The sequence below is a fragment of the Mauremys reevesii genome, linkage group 3 (genome assembly GCF_016161935.1).
Source record: "Mauremys reevesii isolate NIE-2019 linkage group 3, ASM1616193v1, whole genome shotgun sequence".
NCBI classification, from domain to species: Eukaryota; Metazoa; Chordata; order Testudines; family Geoemydidae; genus Mauremys; species Mauremys reevesii.
In genome coordinates this window covers 173,041,731-173,060,645 of record NC_052625.1, presented here as the reverse complement: position 1 = coordinate 173,060,645, position 18,915 = coordinate 173,041,731, and the positions used below count along the sequence as shown (strand labels likewise).

Here is an 18,915-nt window from a genome sequence, read left to right as displayed (position 1 = left end):
CTAGTTAATGAATTATTCATTATCAAATAGTCAGAGTATTACCGTAGTTTAGCTGCTGACCTAAGTCATATGGCATGGTTTCTGATTGTATGACCTAACATCTATAAACCACTTGAGTGCCTGAAGAAACTGAGATGTTAAATCTCTCAGGAAAAGGATGGAGAGCACTTTAGGGAGAGATGCATTGGAGACAAAAAGAGGAAAGGATTTTTTGACACGGAAAGTCTGCCCTATCTCCTGTACAAGAAATAGCTATATATATTGATGGTATGAACCTTTATGCATATGAATTTATGTTGGCTAGGTACATTGGCTCCAGGTGTAAAACAATTCTGAGTTGCTCCATGATTTAGCAGAGAGAAGGTCACAAGCCAGGTTTAATGTCTAGTAGATTTGACATTAAAATTTCACTTGTCACATTCACCAAGGCTTATTGCTTTGGCTGTTTCTCTGGTCTCCCTACTGGAACCACTTACTGGCATACACTTTCTCCTTGATGATAATGCTGAGGCTGATGTGCCTCTTTTCTGTCAGCAGCCCATCAACATTGGATTGTTGGGCACTTGTCTGGTTGCTAAACCATGTATGTGGCCCTGTGCTTTGAAAGGAGTAGCTTTACGGGGCAGTGGTTTCTGAGATTATCCCCACTGGGTTTTTTTCCATCCCTCTCCCCACTTGATTTCCAATATCTGGCCATGTGGCAGGCACCTTGCTCTTTGGTCTGGACCTGGAACATGGTCAGAGTGTTTCCAAGCAAGAGAGTTTCTGTTCTTTAAGTGTCTTCCATCTTCTCATGCTGCATGCTTCTCAAGCTTCTCATGCAGCGGATTTGGTTTTTTGGTGTTTTTTTTTGTTTTTAGCTTAGTGGTTTTTTTAATTACTGTTTTTTCCATATTTTCATTCCTGACAGAATTGTTAATACTCACTAATATGCATAAACCAATATGAACCTAACCTTGCAGCCCTTGATCATGAATAGCCTGTTACCATTAGTGGAACTACTCATGTGAGTAAGGATTGCAGATTCAGACCTTCCGTAAGTGCCAAGTATTTTTTTAATATCCAAGGCTTTTGTACTCCAGAAGGAACCTTAATAACCAATATATATACACCAAATAGTGGGCATCTTTTTCTTTTTAGTGTTGCAGTTAGATGTCTATTCATACACCAGACAGTAATAATTATTGGGTAGACTTTTTGGGGGGAGATCTGTCCAGTTGGTGATACAGCCCACCTGCACTGATTTTGTGTTTATGAATTTCTTTGAGAATAGTATCCTTCTGGTTAGAGGACAGGAGTCTTACTTTTTTTTTTGAGAGCGGATAGGAGGAGGTTAGAATTGCCATAGCTTTAAGTTTTACTGATAGGGCAGTGGTATTACAGGCAAAATACCTCTCTTGAGACAGCATCTTTGAAAGGTTTCAGTCATTCTCACGATATTCAAAAGGCGAGATACCAAAAAAAAATGTTGGGATGTCTATTGAAGGTTGCAAATCTTTACTAATAAAGCTACAACTTTTTCCTACAAACAGTTCTTTCATATTCATTTTTTTCAACCACACAAAATAAATCAAGTGACTTCATGTGGTGGTCTGGGTGGTAGGATTCATTAGGAAAATGATAGTTGCAGGAGAGAGGGTCAGAAAATGTAAAACCAATATTTCTCTAAAAGCCCTGGTTCTACTGTAAATAAAACAAGTTTTATTACATATTAACTGGTTGATCCAAAATTTGTAGAAAAGATTCTATAAGATTTCTAATATTGATAATAGCTATCTGGGTTTTTATGAAAAAAATGTTTTTTGGATCTGTGATCTGACGTTTTTTGCAAATACTATACTGTCGTTTCTTAACAGTCCTATAAAACATGTGGGTTAACTGATTGTCTCATGAGTTCTTGTAAATACTTAGTTTTGACAGAAGATTGTTTGAAGTATGATTAGTTGATACAAATATATTGTTATTTTTACCAATATAATAGCAACTTTTAAAACCTTCCTATTGTGTAAGGCCTCTTTCTTTCATGGAAAAGTGTAGGATCCAAAAGACATGAAAAGACAATTATGCCACTACATCATTAATCTGTAATCGTTTACAGATGTGCTCGGCAGCATGAGAAGGCCTTTACATACCAAGTTTCTAGCTGCACAGTACCACTTCCATTAAATAAATTATTTCAGTGATGTTTTGGTATCTACAGGTATCTGCACTTTAATCACATAGAAACATTGGAACCTGAATCCTTTACGCATCTTCCAAAACTTGAAAGACTGTAAGTTTTACTTTTGTTTGGAAATTTTGGTAAGCTGTAGTAGTCAGTAGCTTCTTTGTCTGACCCAGATCAATAGCTTTTATTTTGTACTGAAACTTTCATGGTGTAAGAGACTGAGGAGCGAAGTGCTGAGCCCCTTCTGGCAAGTGTGGCGCACCTTTATCTCCCAGTGACTTCTGGTCAGGCCCTAGTTGGGGAAATGGTTTAATAACACTGTTTTGTGTACAATTTGCAATCTCTAAATGAGTTCAAAACAATTGTGATTGATGTTTGTCTATCATAAAATAGATTGTATGAAACATGACATAGGAGGATTAAATTTGTGTAAAAATGGTTCATTTGATTACTCCCCCCCTTCTTTTCCTCCCGCCTCCCCCCCCCCCCCCCGCCATTGTCTGTCATGTAGTTTTGTCTCCAGAGTAGACTAAAAATGTTTTTCTTGGGTGGAGGAGGAGATGAGGAAAGGGAAGTCTTCTTTTAAAAAAAAAAGTAGCAGAAGAAAGTTGATTTAAAAAATATGTGTATTTGTACGTTGTAAAATTAGTTTCTCTTTAAGGAATTCCAGAAGAATGTATATGGAATGAAAACATTTCAAAATCTGAACTCATGCATGAACTCCTCTGTATTTTTAACAGATTTTTGCATAATAACAGAATAGCTCATTTAGTTCCTGGGACATTTAGTCATTTGGAATCTATGAAGAGACTGTAAGTAAATTAAATTTACATACTGAAATAATTGAAATAGTCTAAGTATACTTATGTCTCATTTTATAGTGTCCACCTCCTTTGGCAGTTTGTTCCACTGCCTAATTGTTCTTACCATTAAAGAATCTAGTCTAAACTTTTCCTTCCATGGTCTTTATCCTTCAGTCTTTTGTGACTGTGACTAAACCCCTTCCTTGCTTTATTATCTTGAATTTATTTATAGACTGTGGCCTTGTCTGCAATGAGTCTTTTATATTGTAGACTAAATAAGCTCAGCTTCTGCAGTCTTTCCTCCTAATTCTGTTTTAAATTCCTTTGATCTTCTTGTGTAACATTTGTTGCCCATTGTATTTTCTCTAGGTTGCTTTTTCTAGATCCTTCGTAAACTGTAGAGACTAGATGTAAAATTATCTAAAGTGCTTTAGTATTTTCGGAACCTAAGGGCATGGCTACACTCGAAACTCCAAAGCGCTGCCATGGGAGCACTCCTGCGGCAGCGCTTTGAAGTGTGAGTGTGGTTGCGGTGCCAGACCCGGGGGCACTGGGCTGGGGCACTGTTTACACTGGCGCTTTACAGCGCTGTAACTTGCTGCACTCAGAGGGGTGTAAAGCACCAGTGTAGCCATAGTCTAAGTGACATTTTTCTAAAGTGACGCAGGCACTTTGGTCCAAGTTCACAAAGGGACGTAGTCATTGCAACACTTAACTTTCAGGTGCTAGCTACCCAGTGGAATCCTCAAACCCTGAGTTAGTTGCCCAGGCTGCCTATACAATGAATGAGGAGAGATAGAAGCCTAAGAATGGGCTCCACAAAAACCAGCACGCTTGGCGAGAAGTCATCTAAGTTAGCCAATAGCAGATGCCATAGAGATCATTGTGTCCTAAGCCCTGGACCTCTCCGAGCATTAGGCACCTAAGATCGGGCTGGAGGGAGGCTCCTATCCCCTTGGAAGCCACAGTTGGGAACCCTCTCCTAGAATCAGGTGCCTCAGACGTTCCCCTCGAGAATGGAGGTGGCACATGCCTAACTCTATTAAAAAAGGCCCAGAGAAGAAGGCAGCGGCCTCCCTTATGACCGCTAGTCCAGTGGTTAAGGCACTCACCCGGAATATGGGAGACGCACAGTTCAGTTCCTCCCTCTGCCTGACAAGGGGAAGGTATTTGAACATGGGTGTCCCACCTCTCAGATGATTGCCATTAGCTATTGGACTATGGGATATTCTGACATGGGTCTCTCTCAGCCTCACCTGTTGAAGCTGTTCCATTGTATATAAATAAATAATTATGCATTGGGCCAGAGAACGAGTGAGAGTGACTCCATAGTCACCTGAGAGGTGAGAAACTCATGTTCTAATCTCTTCTCATTAGGTAGATAGGGGAGTTGAATCAGGATTTCCCCCATCCTGGGGGAGTTTCCTAAAAACTGGTCTAAAGGTTGAAAAGGGAGTTCTCCTCCTCCTCTCAGCAATTTTGTGTAGAGTTAGGTGTCCTCGGAGAACAGCTACCAAATTGGGGTCTGCAGGTAGGATAGGTGGGGGAACCATTATTGAATGATGAGGATAAAAAGTATTGAATAGCCTGTGACAGAGAGCACCATCTATCCTGTACAGTGAGTGAGTAATGGTCGGGGGGGGAGGGGCGGGGGAAGAAATAGTATGTGACGATGTCATTAAAAACTATATCATAATGCATGTGCACAAGGGGACCTAGATGGCTTTCTTTTAATGTAGGTTTTTGTATGTCAGAATAAATAGACAGGGAGTATTGCCAAGTCATATAAAATCTACTGAATTGTTCCAGCTGATTAGGAAGATTTAATGTATGATCCTCATTTTACATAGGCGTCTGGATTCAAATGCTCTGCAGTGTGACTGTGAAATCCTATGGCTGGCAGACTTGTTGAAGACATATGCAGAATCTGGTAATGCTCAAGCAGCAGCTACTTGTGAGTATCCAAGGAGGATCCAGGGGCGATCAGTGGCCACAATAACACCAGAAGAACTTAACTGTGGTGAGTTTTCCACTTAATGTTCAGGGAAAAAAAAAATCCAAAACCACCTATGTTTTTCATGGGATTTTTTCCCCATTGTTTTCGCCAGTGATGCTAATAGCTACTTTCTGGCCATCTCTAAATCTCTCTTCTCTGTATCCCTTCCCCTCAGTCTATCTGCTGCTTTTTGATACAGCTGATCACTCACTTGACTCAGTCTCTACTCTCGGCTTCTTTGACCACACTGTTCTGCTTTTCCTCTTATATCTCCACTTGCTCACTTTTTAATATTGTCTCTTCTTCTCTCCTTCTGTCTCTCACCTGTTTTCACATGGTTTGAGGATCCCTCTCGGGCTTAGGTGTGAGACAGGCATCCAGAATGAGGTGTTGTGCCCGTTCCCAGAGGGAGAAACTTAGGCACCTAGGGAACTTTTTCTGACTAAATTTAGGCACTGAGTAAGTTTAGGCACCTACAGGGTTAGATGTCAGCCAAGCAAGGGTTTTGTGGGTCACAGTGGCACCTAAATCTGAGGTTTAGGTTCCCTTTGTGGGTAATGGACTACAGTAAACATACAGGATGATAACCTTAGGTAGTCAAGATGCCAAAAATCCAACAATAAATACATCTATATAAGGGACGTGCAGACATGAAATAATTGAACACTTACTGAAGATAAAATCAGAAAGTATACTGGAGAGAATACTTTGTACTTTTGTATTATAAGCAATGGAATACAAAAACTGGCTTCTGAGTTTGCCTTCTTTGCATTCAAAACCCCTGTTGACTCCAAAAGGAGACCTGAGCGTAAAAAGAATGCAAGCTGAAGTCTTTAGTGGTCAATTTTGAAGTTTAATATTATTTTGTATACTGCACTGCTCCTCAGACAATGGAAAGAGGGAAGGAAATGGTATCCTTAAGGAATTGTTCCTGATTCCTCTGAAGTCAGTGTTAAATCTCTCATAGATGTCAGTGGGAGTAAGATTAGGTCACTGGATTTCTATCACTCAGCCAGGTTTGAGAAGCTTAGTTAACAACCCGCGAACCCCTCTCATTAAATTGTGAATCCCTGAACCAGTGAACCCCTGCCTAAAAATGAATATTTCCAGGGATTTAAGTTTAAATTTCCTCACTTTGATGGATGTGCTTGCTTTGCTTTGCATAGCTCTTGGAAGTCCAGAACCACTGGAGAAAGATAGTCTCAGGTCTGGTTTGGCATCAAGTCTGTTTCTGTATTTGGTTTTCAGATGTGCATATGAGGAAAACGTTTTCTCTCATAAGTACGTTGTTGAAAATGGTAACAAAACTGTAGTAGCTTTTTCTGCCAGAAGGGAGTACTCGTTTCTTAAACTCAGCCAAACGTTGATCAGTGACAAATTTCTGAAACTCCTTTTCTGTTCGTAATCACAGGAGATCTCAATCAATTTCTCTTTTTCCTCAGTGTTCAATATCTGTGTTGAGAAAGTGGTATCATCAAAAGGGTTGTGAATCCAATCATTATTGCCTGATATGGCTGGAAATTATTCCCTGAAAGTTGTGGAAAGTCCTTTTAAGTGTGCAGTTATATTGGTTTTAGTGCACTGATCCAACTGAAGTTTGTGTTCTGCCAGGAAGTCATGAAGATTACTGAAACACTCAGTTTGATTGTTTTCCAAACAACTTTCCCAGAACTGCAACTTCTTTATCGTGGATTCAACTCACTCTTGCACATTGAAAACTGTTATATTGAGGCCTTGAAGAGATAAATTTAGGTCATTAATTCTTAAGAAAATATCTGCAAAATAAGCTAGGCTCTGGAGCCAGACATTATTTTCCAGGCAGCTGCCTAGGTGGAAAAGGTGGCTGTTGAAAAAAACTAGGATTTCTGTTCTAAGCTCAAACAAGTGCACAAGGATTTTGCCCCGTGAGAGCCATCTAACTTCGGTATGGGTCAACAGACAATTGTGTATACTACCCATTTCTTCACAAAGTAGGTGAAATATTCTGCAATTTGTTGGCCGTGATTTTATGAAATTCTCCATTTTCACTGCATTATCCAGCACTTCCTTCAGTCCCTCAGACATGTGTTTTGTTGTCTATGGATACTGCAATGAGTCCAAGAGACTTTTGATGCAACCTTTTTTGTTCGAGCTACAAATCCAGTATACTTCCCCGTCATTGATGTGGCCCCATCAGTGCAAATGCCTAGGCATTGAGACCAATCTATTTCCTTTTCTTGAAAATTTGCATTAGTCAGATTGAAGATATCTTCTCCAGTTGTACATTTTTCCAGTGGTCAGCAAAACAACAAGCCTTCTTCAACCATACCTTCATTCACATAATGTACAAACAGTAGCAAAATAGCTAGATTAGCTACATCAGTTGATTCATCCAACTGTATAGCGTAATATGGACTATTTTTCACTCTATGTACAATTGTAGTCTCTGCATTATTTGACTTGTCATTAATTCTTCGTGACACCGTACTATTGGACAAAGGTACCATGTCAATCCTTTTTGCAGCCTTTTCTCTGATGAATTACGTCTTTTATAAATGGACCAATGACGCTCTCTGCCATGGTATGGGCTTCTGATGCTTTTGCTACGCAGTAGCTCACGCGGTATGATGCTTCAAGTGCATTTTCATTATCAGTACTTGCTTTGGATATAAAACTGGTAAAGTCACTTTTCCTCTCAGCTAATTTTCACTTGAAAAGATCAACAGGCTTATCAAGTTGTGCAGGATGCCTAGTTTCTAGATGGCACTGAAATAGAGAAGGTTTGAGGCTGCTGTTTGCTAGAACATCACCACAAGTTACACACAGTGGTTTCAGACGTTCTTGATCACCAATGCATGTAAAAGCATATTTTATATAATCATTGTCATATTTTATTTTATTTTATTTTAAGTGACTTTCTAGGACCATCATGAACATTAGACTTAGATTTTCCACAATGTGGACTTGAGGAAACACTAGCTGATTCTTCCGTCTTTACACTTTCCTTTTTCAGCCATCTATACATTGAACTTGTGCACAAAAGTTCTAATAAAAATAACAAAGAGAGAATGCTAACAACCAACAAACTAGAAAATGAGTCACTCGTGTCTCGCAAAACAGCACTCCAGAGAGAATGACTTAGTATCGAATTACTGAGGCACCTTAATGCTGCTACACTGGCTACAACGTGGTTCCTGCTGGTCTGGCATACAAACACTTTTTCTTCCGCCACCAGGGCTGTCACTAGGGGGGTGCCCATGAGGGACAAATTAGCCTGGGCCACTTCCCACATACAGCCTGGTCCCTGCTCACTCTGCCCTTCATGTCGCCCAACTTCCCCCGTCTGCCAAGGACAGGGGTCCGAGCTGCCACCTGCGCACCTGGGGTCCCAGCTGCCCCCTTGCCCACCCTGGGGCTCAGGCTGCTGGCTCCGTGACGAGGTCTGGGCTGCTGGCCCCAACTGCCCAGCCCCATGTTCCATGGGGCTTGGGCTGCCGACCTCATGCTGACAGCAGGGGCTCTGGCTGCTGACCCCCCCCGCTGATAGGGGCAGGGCTGCCAGCCCCGCACTGACTGCTGGGGCTTGGGCTCCCGCTGACCGCGGCACAGCAGCGCGCTCTGCAGAGCTCGGGCTGCCAGCCCCAACTGCCGCGGGCTCTGGCTGCCGACTCCCCCACTGATGGGGGCAGCTGTGCGATCCGCAGGGCTTGTGCTGCTAGCCCCAACTGCCCAGCTCCGCTCTCCATGGGGCTGACCGCGGCACAGCTGTACGCTCTGCAGAGCTCGGGCTGCCAGTCCCAACTGCCGTGGGCTCTGGCTGCCGACTCCCCCACTGATGGGGGCAGCTGTGTGCTCCACAGAGCTTGTGCTGCTAGCCCCAACTGCCCAGCTCCGCTCTCCTTGCTGACTGCTGGGGCTTGGCCTGCCAGACGCAACTTCCGCGGGCTCGGGCTGCCGGCGCCCCCACTGACCAGGGCCTGGCTGCCTGCTCAGCGCTCTATGGGGCTCGGGCTATTTGCCCTGCAACTGGGTCTCACCTGCTGCCTCCCATGCCCGGGGTTCTCTGGCCGGGTTCTCTTTCCCATTAGGGAAATTTTTCTGGCGAATCCCCTGTAACTTTGTGCCAACCCCCAGGGGTTCGCGAACCCCAATCTGGGAACCACTCGTCTATACATACACTGAAGAATTTTGTTACTGAAAAGTTACTGTTGCTTATGTTGCAATACTTTGCCATGCTATAGCCCCAAAATATTCCAGTAGCCAGTATAAATAATTTTAAATGTCACTGTGCTGGCTGGAAGCTCTTTCTTGTAATGCAAATCAAATTTCTGTAAAACTAAATATATACAAGTTCTTTGCTTCAGAATCTGATATAAATTTACAAAAGCCATGTTTTAGTTTTTAAAATTGACTCTAGTAAATTTTGAGAGAGGTCAGAAAACCAGTGATAATTTTGTGTAGAGAAAAATATGTTTAATCTTGATTGATTAAGTACTTTTACTTGAAACATTTGTGAAAAATGTTCATCTATATACAGTGTGTGTGTGGGGGGGAATAAATATTTAATGATTTACTTTAATCGTTTTAAAACAAGCAAGTTTTCCTTGATACCTTTTATTGTTGATACAGAGAGGCCAAGAATTACGTCAGAACCTCAGGATGTGGACGTTACCTCAGGGAATACAGTGTACTTCACTTGCAGAGCTGAAGGCAATCCCAAACCAGAAATTATCTGGCTTCGAAACAAGTAAGTTAAGGAAAAAAAGGAGAGAAAGAAAGGAATTGTTTGTTATGTTTGCTTTACAGTTGGTGTATGAAATTCACCATGCATGTACACAAACATGAAATACTTGAGAACATCATATTAGTATTATAAAAATTTAATATATTGGCAATTATAATTAGATCTAGTTTCTTTGCAGTTCAGAGTATAACAATCATATAATAAAGAGCCTTATATAATAAAGAACCCGATCTATGATATCATGATACCATGGGCAATTTTTCAACTGCATTTGCATCCACAAAATTTCAGAGACCTGCAAAACCCTAGATTAACTAAAGTAATAGGCTTTTGTATATAAAGATCAGGTCATTCTATAAATGCATGTAATATGTAGTTTGCAGGTGCAGCAGATATTGGTGAATTTTGTTCAAGGGCACTCATTGTTTCATTACCTACTATGTGATATCTGTCTGCAGTCCCTATGCTGTAGCTAGAAGATCAGTTTCCATCCTGAATTAATATCACTTTAGCAAATCAAAGAGAAAACTTGAGAGCTACTTTTAAACATGAGATGGTAAAATATTTTATAGGCTTTTTTTAAAAAACTTCACTTTAAAATCTCAACACTGAAATTATCACCTCTTTATAATCAACAAAAGCATGTATTCAGAATCCACATATGAAAGAGTTTTAAGAAGAAATAAGAGAGATTCGGGTGTGGGTTTATTGACACTGGCTTGAGACATTTAGAGATGTTTGGCAATGAGAACAATTGATATCCTGAATAAAAAACTGGAAATGGATGTGTGTAACTCACTCTTGTTGTTTTTCCCTCCAAACTGTATAAAACATTTATACTTCTAAGATTAGTCTAGCTTTTCAGTTCTGAAGTCGGAATGTTTACATTTTTTAAAATGTCACACTGTTTGGTATTCATCTCTGCTGCTTTTTGTTAATTTAAGACTAAAAGTTCTATTATTACACTTACCTGGACCTATTACGCTAAAGACTTATTCTTGTAGGTTACGTTTGTTAATACATTTAGACTTTTGTGATTTGATATGTTTTTTCTGTGGTTTTGATTTAAAAGATTTAGTTCAGCAGATTTCTGTCTTTACAGTAATGAGCTCAGTATGCAAACAGATTCCCGTCTAAACTTGCTAGATGATGGCACTCTGATGATTCAGAATACTCAAGAGACAGACCAGGGTATTTACCAGTGCATGGCGAAAAATGTGGCAGGAGAAGTGAAAACTCAAGAAGTTACTCTTAGATACTTTGGGTCACCAGGTAACAGATTTTAGATACAGAATTGTTTGTTTTTTATTAATCAGAAGTCCACTTTCACAGTGAAGTACATTTGCTTTTATACATTAACTGCAGGTTTATACTTCCTTTGCATATTTGCAACTTCATTTGCATCACCATCTAGTTATTGCAATCCTGGAAATTATCAACCCATTATAGTAGTAATTGTATTATACCATTTAATCAGAGTAATAATGTAGATTATCTTTAGTAGTATATGAGGGAAGGAAGAAGAGAATTAAATGGTTCTGTTGTTATAGTGTACTGATCTTTAGAAACCTGAGTTCAGATGCTCAAAACAAAAATAACGATGCCACCCACCCAGTTTAATGGGTGGAAGACTTGATTGGACCTACAAGGTGACAGACAGCTTTAGAATGAAAAGGGGAGTCTATCAGACGTGCCAAACCCGTGGAAAAAACACAGAAAAATTGGGCTTGTTTTTGGCTTAATTGGCTTGTGAGTTGCTTGTTGGCTAGTTTTTGGCTTGTAGCTTGTTGCTTGTCTGGCTTGTAGCTTGTTGTTTCTGTTTTTTGACAGGCTCCTGGCAAGCAGGGGTTAGGGGGGGAGAGAGTCGGGGGGCGGAGCGGGCCCCCCACAGTCCCAGACTGCAGGTCTCTGAAATTTAGTCACATAGAGTGTTGGGGTTCTTAGGGATTGTTTTGGCCTTGTTTTGAAATGGCATTAGCTTGATGTTTGGTTTATTATGAAAGTCGGGGTGCTTATTTACCATGTGAAAGTTGGCAACTGTGGCATCTATGCAGGCATAGGACTCTTCTTCTCCTGGGCACTCTGCCACCTATTGTCCAGACAGAGGGAGATGGGAGCTAATTGTCTCCTTGCTTCCCTCAATCATTCATTTAAAACTTTGCCCAGGGTTTCTTAAGTCTCTTGCTCCATTTCAGCCACCCATTTTAGGGGTGTGTATGGTCCTGAGTTATGGTAGGTGATCGGAGACCTGTAAACCCTGCACTGGATCTACTTCAAGGGGTGGTACAGGGAGATGGGACACATAGCACCCTTCCTCCATATTAAGTTTAATAAAGTTGTGACCTAACATTTTAAATTCATCCCTGTGCCTGTCATTATTCACTCGCATGTCCTGCTTAATGAGCTAGTTTGTCACATTACAAAGTCAAACAGTTTCTGGTTTTTGTTCAAGAAGGAGCCAGGATGGAGAATAGCAAAAGTGGTACAGGTCAATCATGAGATGCGTTGGAGATGCATTGCAGAGGACTAAACAATACTTTTAGTACAACCCCTTCTAGCACTATGTCAGAGTCTTGCCTGACATATATGACCACTAACTTCACCCATAGAATTGTTTTCTGGAGATGTATTACATATGTTTAAAGGGACACCAGCAAGTTAAAAAATTACATTCCTGAAAATATTGTACCTACTTTAGTCACAAGTTACACTTGTGATTGCTATAATTGAAAGAAGTTATTTAAATTTTTTTAAATCTTTTTTTCTCTCATTTTGTGCATTCTCCCATTTTGTGCATTAAACACTTTGTCTGTTTTTTTCCCCCTTCTGTATCAGTTTCTTTCTTAGTGAAAAGAACCTTTTAAACAGCAACAGATTATCTAAAGTGTGCTTTGTGCTCTGATATTTTTTTCATAAATTCCTTAAACACAATTTTATAAGGGTTTTTCTTCTAGCCTGTTGATGTTTATAAAGGTCTGGAAATGGATAAAAGCCACATTTAAGCATGGTTCTCTTCTGACAGCCAGGCCAAGTTTTGTGATCCACCCACAAAATACAGAAGTATTAGTTGGAGAAAGTGTTACTTTGGAATGCAGTGCAACCGGCCATCCGCAACCGCGGATCACATGGACAAAAGGCGACAGAACCCCTTTACCAAATGATCCTCGCATCACAATCACTCCTTCAGGAGGCCTATACATACAAAATGTGAACCAGGAAGATAGTGGCGAGTATACCTGTTTTGCAACCAACAGTATAGATAATATCCATGCAACTGCTTACATCATAGTGCAAGGTAAGTAATATTAAACAAGGAAAGACATTATATTTTTCAAAACGACAAATTAATTCAAAGGAAGCATATTTCTATTTTGTTTTCTAAAAAGCTGGAAATGAATTAAACCATAAGTGCATTATTTTAATTGTGTACCTTGTTCCCTCTCTAAATATTTTGCCATTGACTTCAGCGAGAGCAGAATCTCAGGCCCTTAATCTAGAAATAAAACTTTGGAAGAATTATACACAAATGTTTATATCCTCATTCATGTTTTGAAACGTCTGCTGTTCAAGATTTTGTCTGCTGGTCTGTTTATATAATCACATCTATACACACTGTCAATGCCCAGTTTGTGTGGGACTCAAATGTTTTCTGCAGCACCTGGCATGTCTAAAGATGTACGCATATACTACTGGACGTGGAGTTCTGAGTATTGTTCTGTGTCACCCATCTTTCCTAATCATTTTTCTTTTGACTGATTTGCTGCATGGAAGCTAGCAATCCCTCCAGCCCCCTGATCATTTGTACAGCTCTTCTGTGAACTGTCAATTATAGTAGTACAAATTATTGTAATCAGAGTAATTTTATTTTCAGTATAATTTTCCAATAGCCTAGAATATAAAATATTTTCTGGAACACTATATGCAATACATTTCTTTTATACATAGGCTATTACTTGCTAGTTTTTAAAGCTGGTAGTGATACTAGCAGTTATTTTTTCATAGGTTTCTAATATCTTTTAAAAAATTAAATTTGTTCTTTCCTCATCAGTTTTGATATTTTCCCACTTTTTTTCTTTTAGATTGTAAACTCCTTAGAGCAAGAACCGTGTCAACCAATACATAATTATTTTTCAAATTACAGAAAACAAATTCCCCATGTGTGTTTAGTTCCACTTTTCCATCAGCTAACAGGTGGATGTATTTTGAGAACTGAACAAATGCCTGCTCTCATTGGTAATGCTACAGTGTTACTGCAGAATCTGGCCTGTATTTCGTTCATTGGTTTTCTTTTGTATAAAAGCACTGTGTGTGTGTTACAAGAAAAGAGCAGCTCAGGCTGGTTGTGATCACGTTGTGTTTTCTTCATAATTTAGTTGAGGATTTTTTTAAAGAAAGAAAGCAAGCAAGATATTTTGAATCCAGAGAACATTCTCTACTTGATTATACCAGTCTTAAGGTACATTCGTATTTTGGATCTATTATTATGATTATGATTTATTATTTATTTGTATTATAGTAATGCCTAGAGATCCCAATGGAGATCAGGGCCCCATTGTGCTAGGCTCTGTTCATATATGTAAGAGACAATTCATGCCCCAAAGAGCTTACAATCTAAAAGAGCTAGCAGTATCCCTGTCCCCACAGAACTGTGCAAGTCACATAGAAAATAAGTAATATCAACCAATGGAGCATCTTTCAATTGTTGTTTAACGTGTTCTTTTCTCCCTCCTGTAGCTGTACCTCAGTTTACTGTCACTCCTCAAGACAGAGTAGTGATTGAGGGCCACACTGTTGATTTCCCTTGTGAAGCGCAAGGCTATCCACAGCCTGTTATTGCCTGGACTAAAGGAGGTAAGAAGTTGATTAGAGGTTTTACTTTTAAACCTTGAAAATATTACATCCCTTTTAGAATCACTTATGAAATAGCAGAAAATGTGCATGTGTTTGCTATACAATTGCCTTAAAAACCTCTTTGTCTCTGATGGAGGATATCAAGTTGTTCAGTTAAGGTAAAACACTTAGTAGTTATAAATCTAAGTAGATTAAACATATAATGTGATAATCTTTAACTGCTATCTGTAAAATGGTTGTGCAAGAAATATTCTTTCCATTCATGTGGAGTAGATGAAAGACTTTGGCACTGATCCTGAGCTATAATCCACTAGCACTGGCACCTGTTCCACCCCTTAAAGACATTGACAAAATAAATGACCAAATGGAGGTTCAAACTGGAGGTAATATGACTTGGCCTGGGCACAGGGGTCCACTCTAGTGGACTGTATTTCAGGAATGGTAGTGTAAAGATGCTAGGCCAAATACAGGGGTGATAGAAATGATAGTGTACATAAGATGAGTAAGTAGATCTACTACAGGGGTCGGCAGAAGTGGTGTGCCAAGTCTTCATTTATTCACTCTAATTTAAGGTTTCACATTCCAGTAATATATTTTAACATTTTTAGAAGGTCTCTTTATATGTCTATATTATATAACTAAACTATTGTTGTATGTAAAGTAAACAAGATTTTTAAAATGTTTGAGAAGCTTCATTTAAAATTAAATTAAAATGCAGAGCCCCCCCGGACCAGTGGCCAGGACCTGGGCAGTGTGAGTGCCACCGAAAATCAGCTCACGTGCCTCCTTTGGCATGTGTGCCATAGGTTGCCTACCCCAACCTACAACATGTGCCAGCATAGTGGTAGGGTGAGGTTATAGCAGGAAAAGCAACTCACAGGAGGTTGCAAGTAGTGGCAGATAAAGCAGAGTTCTAGTAAGAACTTGATCATTGAGGCTCTGACAGTGTCTATGGATTTTCCCTCTCCTCCACTTCTTGAGGTGGCTCCAAACAAATGTTATGTACAATGGCCACCAATGAAGAAAAATAGAGTCTGGTGGAAAGGGAGCAGGGGTGGGTGGACAAGACTGGCACTCAGCATTATTTTTGTGCATTTTGTTTAATTCCTTTTACGTTGATATATCCGGTTCTGCAGGGCTGTTCACTTTTTTCTGATAGTTAGGTGGGTGAGATGGAAAAAAGAGATGACATGAAAGTAACAATGTTCTCCATTTGCATACTTCCTATAGTGATTTGTTGACTTGATGCTTCTTGGGTGTGAATATCATGCTTTTCTCTCTTTTCTGCTGTAAAAAGTAGATGTGATAGAGGTTCTCCCATCAGCTTAGGTACTCCACCTCTCAGAGAGGTGGTAGTTAGGTTGATGGACGAATTCTTCAATTGACCTTACACTGTCTATACCAGGGATTGGGTCAACTTTACTTCATTGTTCAGGGTTGTAGATTTTTTACACCCCTGAGCAATGTAGTTATACCAACCTAATTTCGTAGTGTAGACCATGCCACAGTGTGTGTTCTGGAGAGTAGGTAGTAGTTTCAAAACATTTTTTCTAAATAATTTGTTTTGTGAAACCTCTACTTTTTTATTTAAAAAATTGTGTAGGCTTTGTCAAATACTAAATGGCTCTGGGTTGTCTCTGAAATATAGATAGTATTTTATTTTACATGGCTGTAATTAGTAAATAACAAATGCTGTGTTTCAGGGAGCCAACTCTCTGTAGATAGAAGACATCTAGTACTATCATCTGGAACACTGAGGATTTCCAGGGTTGCTCTTCACGACCAAGGCCAATATGAATGTCAAGCCGTCAACATTGTAGGATCCCAAAGAACAGCTGTACAGTTAACAGTACAAACTAGAGGTATGTTCACTATATCCATATTTGCATCTGTTCAGAAAAAGTACATTTAGGGCCAGATTTTAACAGCTATTGAGGGAGTATCAAGGGGAGTTAGGCGATTAAACACCTTTATAAGTATGGGTCTTAGACTTATGTTAAAATACTCAATGGAATGCTTGACTTATTATTTTCCTCTTCTAAACCATGTTTGAAAGTTGGAGTTAATATTTATGAGTATCAGAGTAGTAGACATGTTAGTCTGTGTCCACAAAAACAAGGAGGAGTCCGGTGGCACCTTAAAGACTAACATTTATTTGGGTATAAACTTTTGTGGGTAAAAAACCCACTTCTTCAGATGCATGGATTAAACATTACAGATGCAGGCATAAATATACTGATATATGAAGAGAAGGGAGTTACCTTACAAGTGGAGAACCAGTGTTGACAGGGCCAATTCAATCAAGGTGGATGTGGTCCACTCCCAATAATTGATGAGGAGGTGTCAATACCAAGAGAGGGAAAATTGCTTTTGTAGTGAGCCGGCCACTCCCAGTCCCTACTCAAGCCCAAATTAATGGTGTTAAATTTGCAAATGAATTGTAACTCTGCAGTTTCTCTTTGAAGTCTGTTTCTGAATTTTTTTTTGTCGAAGGGAGCCTACTTTTAAATCTCTTATAGAATGTCCAGGGAGATTGAAGTGTCCTCATACTGGCTTTTGTATGTTACCATTCCTGATGTCTGATTTGTATCCATTCATTCTTTTACGTAGAGATTGTTCCGTTTCGCCAAATTACATGGCACAGGGGCATTGCTGGCACATGATGGCATATATATCACATTAGTAGATGTGGAGGTGAATGAGCCCCTGGTGGTGTGACTCATGTGGTTGGGTCTCCTGATGGTGTTGCTAGAGTAGATATGGGGATAGAATAGGCAGCAGGGTTTGTTACAGGGATTGGTTCCTGGGTTAGTGTTTCTGTGGTGTGGTGTGTAGTTGCTGGTGAGTATTTGCTTCAGGTTTGGGGGCTGTCTGCAAGCGAGGACTGGCCTGCCTCCCAAAGTCTGTGAGAGTCAGGGATTGTTTTCCAGGATAGGTGGTAGATCCTTGATGATGTGCTGGAGAGGTTTTAGCTGAGGGCTGCATGTGATGGCCAGTGATTTTCTGTTGTTTTTCTTGTTGGGCCTGTCCTGTAGGACAGCATTTTGGGTGACTTCTAGGTACCTGTCTTGCTCTGTCAATCTCTTTCCTCACTTCCCCAGGTGGATATTACAGTTTTAAGAATGCTTGCTAAAGATCGTTTAGGTGTTTGTCTCTGTCTGAGGGATTGGAGCAAATTAGGTTGTATTTTAGGGCTTGGCTGTAGACAGCGGATCGTGTGATGTGTCCTGGATGAAAGCTGGAGGCATGTAGGTAAGTATAGTGGTCAGTAGGTTTCCAGTATAGGGTGGTGTTTATGTGACCATCACTTATTTACACAAGTGGATCTCTTGTGTGGACTGGTCCAGGCTGAGGTGGGGTGGAAATTGTTGAAATCCAGGTGGAATTCTTCAAGAGCCTCCTTCCCATGGGTTCATATGATGAAGATATCAGTGTAACACAGGTAGAGGAGGGGCGCTAGGGGATGAGAGCTGAGGAAGCATTGTCCTAAGTCAGCCATAAAAATGTTGGCATACTGTGGGGCCCTGTCAGCACTGGTTCTCTACTTGTAAGGTAACTCTCTTCTCTTCATGTGTCAATATATTTATGCCTGCATCTGTAATTTTCACTCCATGCATCTGAAGAAGTGGGTTTTTTTACCCACGAAAGCTTATGCCCAAATAAATCTGTTTTTAAGGTGCCACCGGACTCCTCATTGTTTTAGCTTAGAACCTTGTCCAGCAAATCCCTTAAATACATGCTTAACTATGGACATGTGAGTAGTTCCATAATTCAATGGGTAGCAGAGATAAAGAACTCAATTGTCTCTGTTTGTTCAACATCTAGCTCAATAGGACTGTGATCTTGACTGAAATCAACAGGAAAGCTCACATGCTTATAGTTATGCATGTGTTTATGTGCTTTGTTGGCTCAGAGCCTAACAGAATAGGATTTTTTTTTGTCAGCTGGAAACTTTGCTACTCATTCTGGATTCCTAGTTCATAAATTCTGACGACGTGTGTTTTTAGCTTCCGGTTTTCCTTACTGTTTGCTTAATAAATGAAAAGGTCAGAAGCTGACCAGTATTTATGTCAGAGTACTTTTGTTTGAAGAAAATGCTGCTGTCTCTGAGACATTTTTCTGATTTTTTTTTTTTTTGTGGAGGGAGATTTCCTCTTTGGATGACTGTTTTTTCAGATTTTGTGGAGTATTTTTGTGTTGTGAAAATTTTGCCTTTCTTCTGCGTGTGTTTCCCATAAGACTGCTGTACATGTGTAACTAATTAGGCTATGTGTTTTTTCATGGTGGCCAGAACCCCCAAATTTTCTGTTCCCAGAGCAAAGGAAAGATGGCCTTCCCATAGTATTCAGTGTCATTCCTGAAACAGAAAATCAAA

General features: G+C 40.1%; 1 protein-coding gene across 2 annotated transcripts in view; it reads left to right on the top strand.

The window, feature by feature from the left end:
• The window catches only part of PXDN (peroxidasin), a 152,385-nt gene that overhangs the window by 71,499 nt on the left and 61,971 nt on the right, over nucleotides 1-18,915 (top strand). For both annotated transcript variants that reach the window (XM_039532192.1, XM_039532191.1), the window contains 8 exons: nucleotides 2,201-2,272; nucleotides 2,908-2,979; nucleotides 4,821-4,990; nucleotides 9,575-9,692; nucleotides 10,792-10,961; nucleotides 12,712-12,984; nucleotides 14,424-14,540; nucleotides 16,244-16,402. In XM_039532192.1, the coding sequence (XP_039388126.1) occupies nucleotides 2,201-2,272; nucleotides 2,908-2,979; nucleotides 4,821-4,990; nucleotides 9,575-9,692; nucleotides 10,792-10,961; nucleotides 12,712-12,984; nucleotides 14,424-14,540; nucleotides 16,244-16,402 (1,151 nt within the window). The remainder of the gene's footprint in view (nucleotides 1-2,200; nucleotides 2,273-2,907; nucleotides 2,980-4,820; nucleotides 4,991-9,574; nucleotides 9,693-10,791; nucleotides 10,962-12,711; nucleotides 12,985-14,423; nucleotides 14,541-16,243; nucleotides 16,403-18,915) is intronic.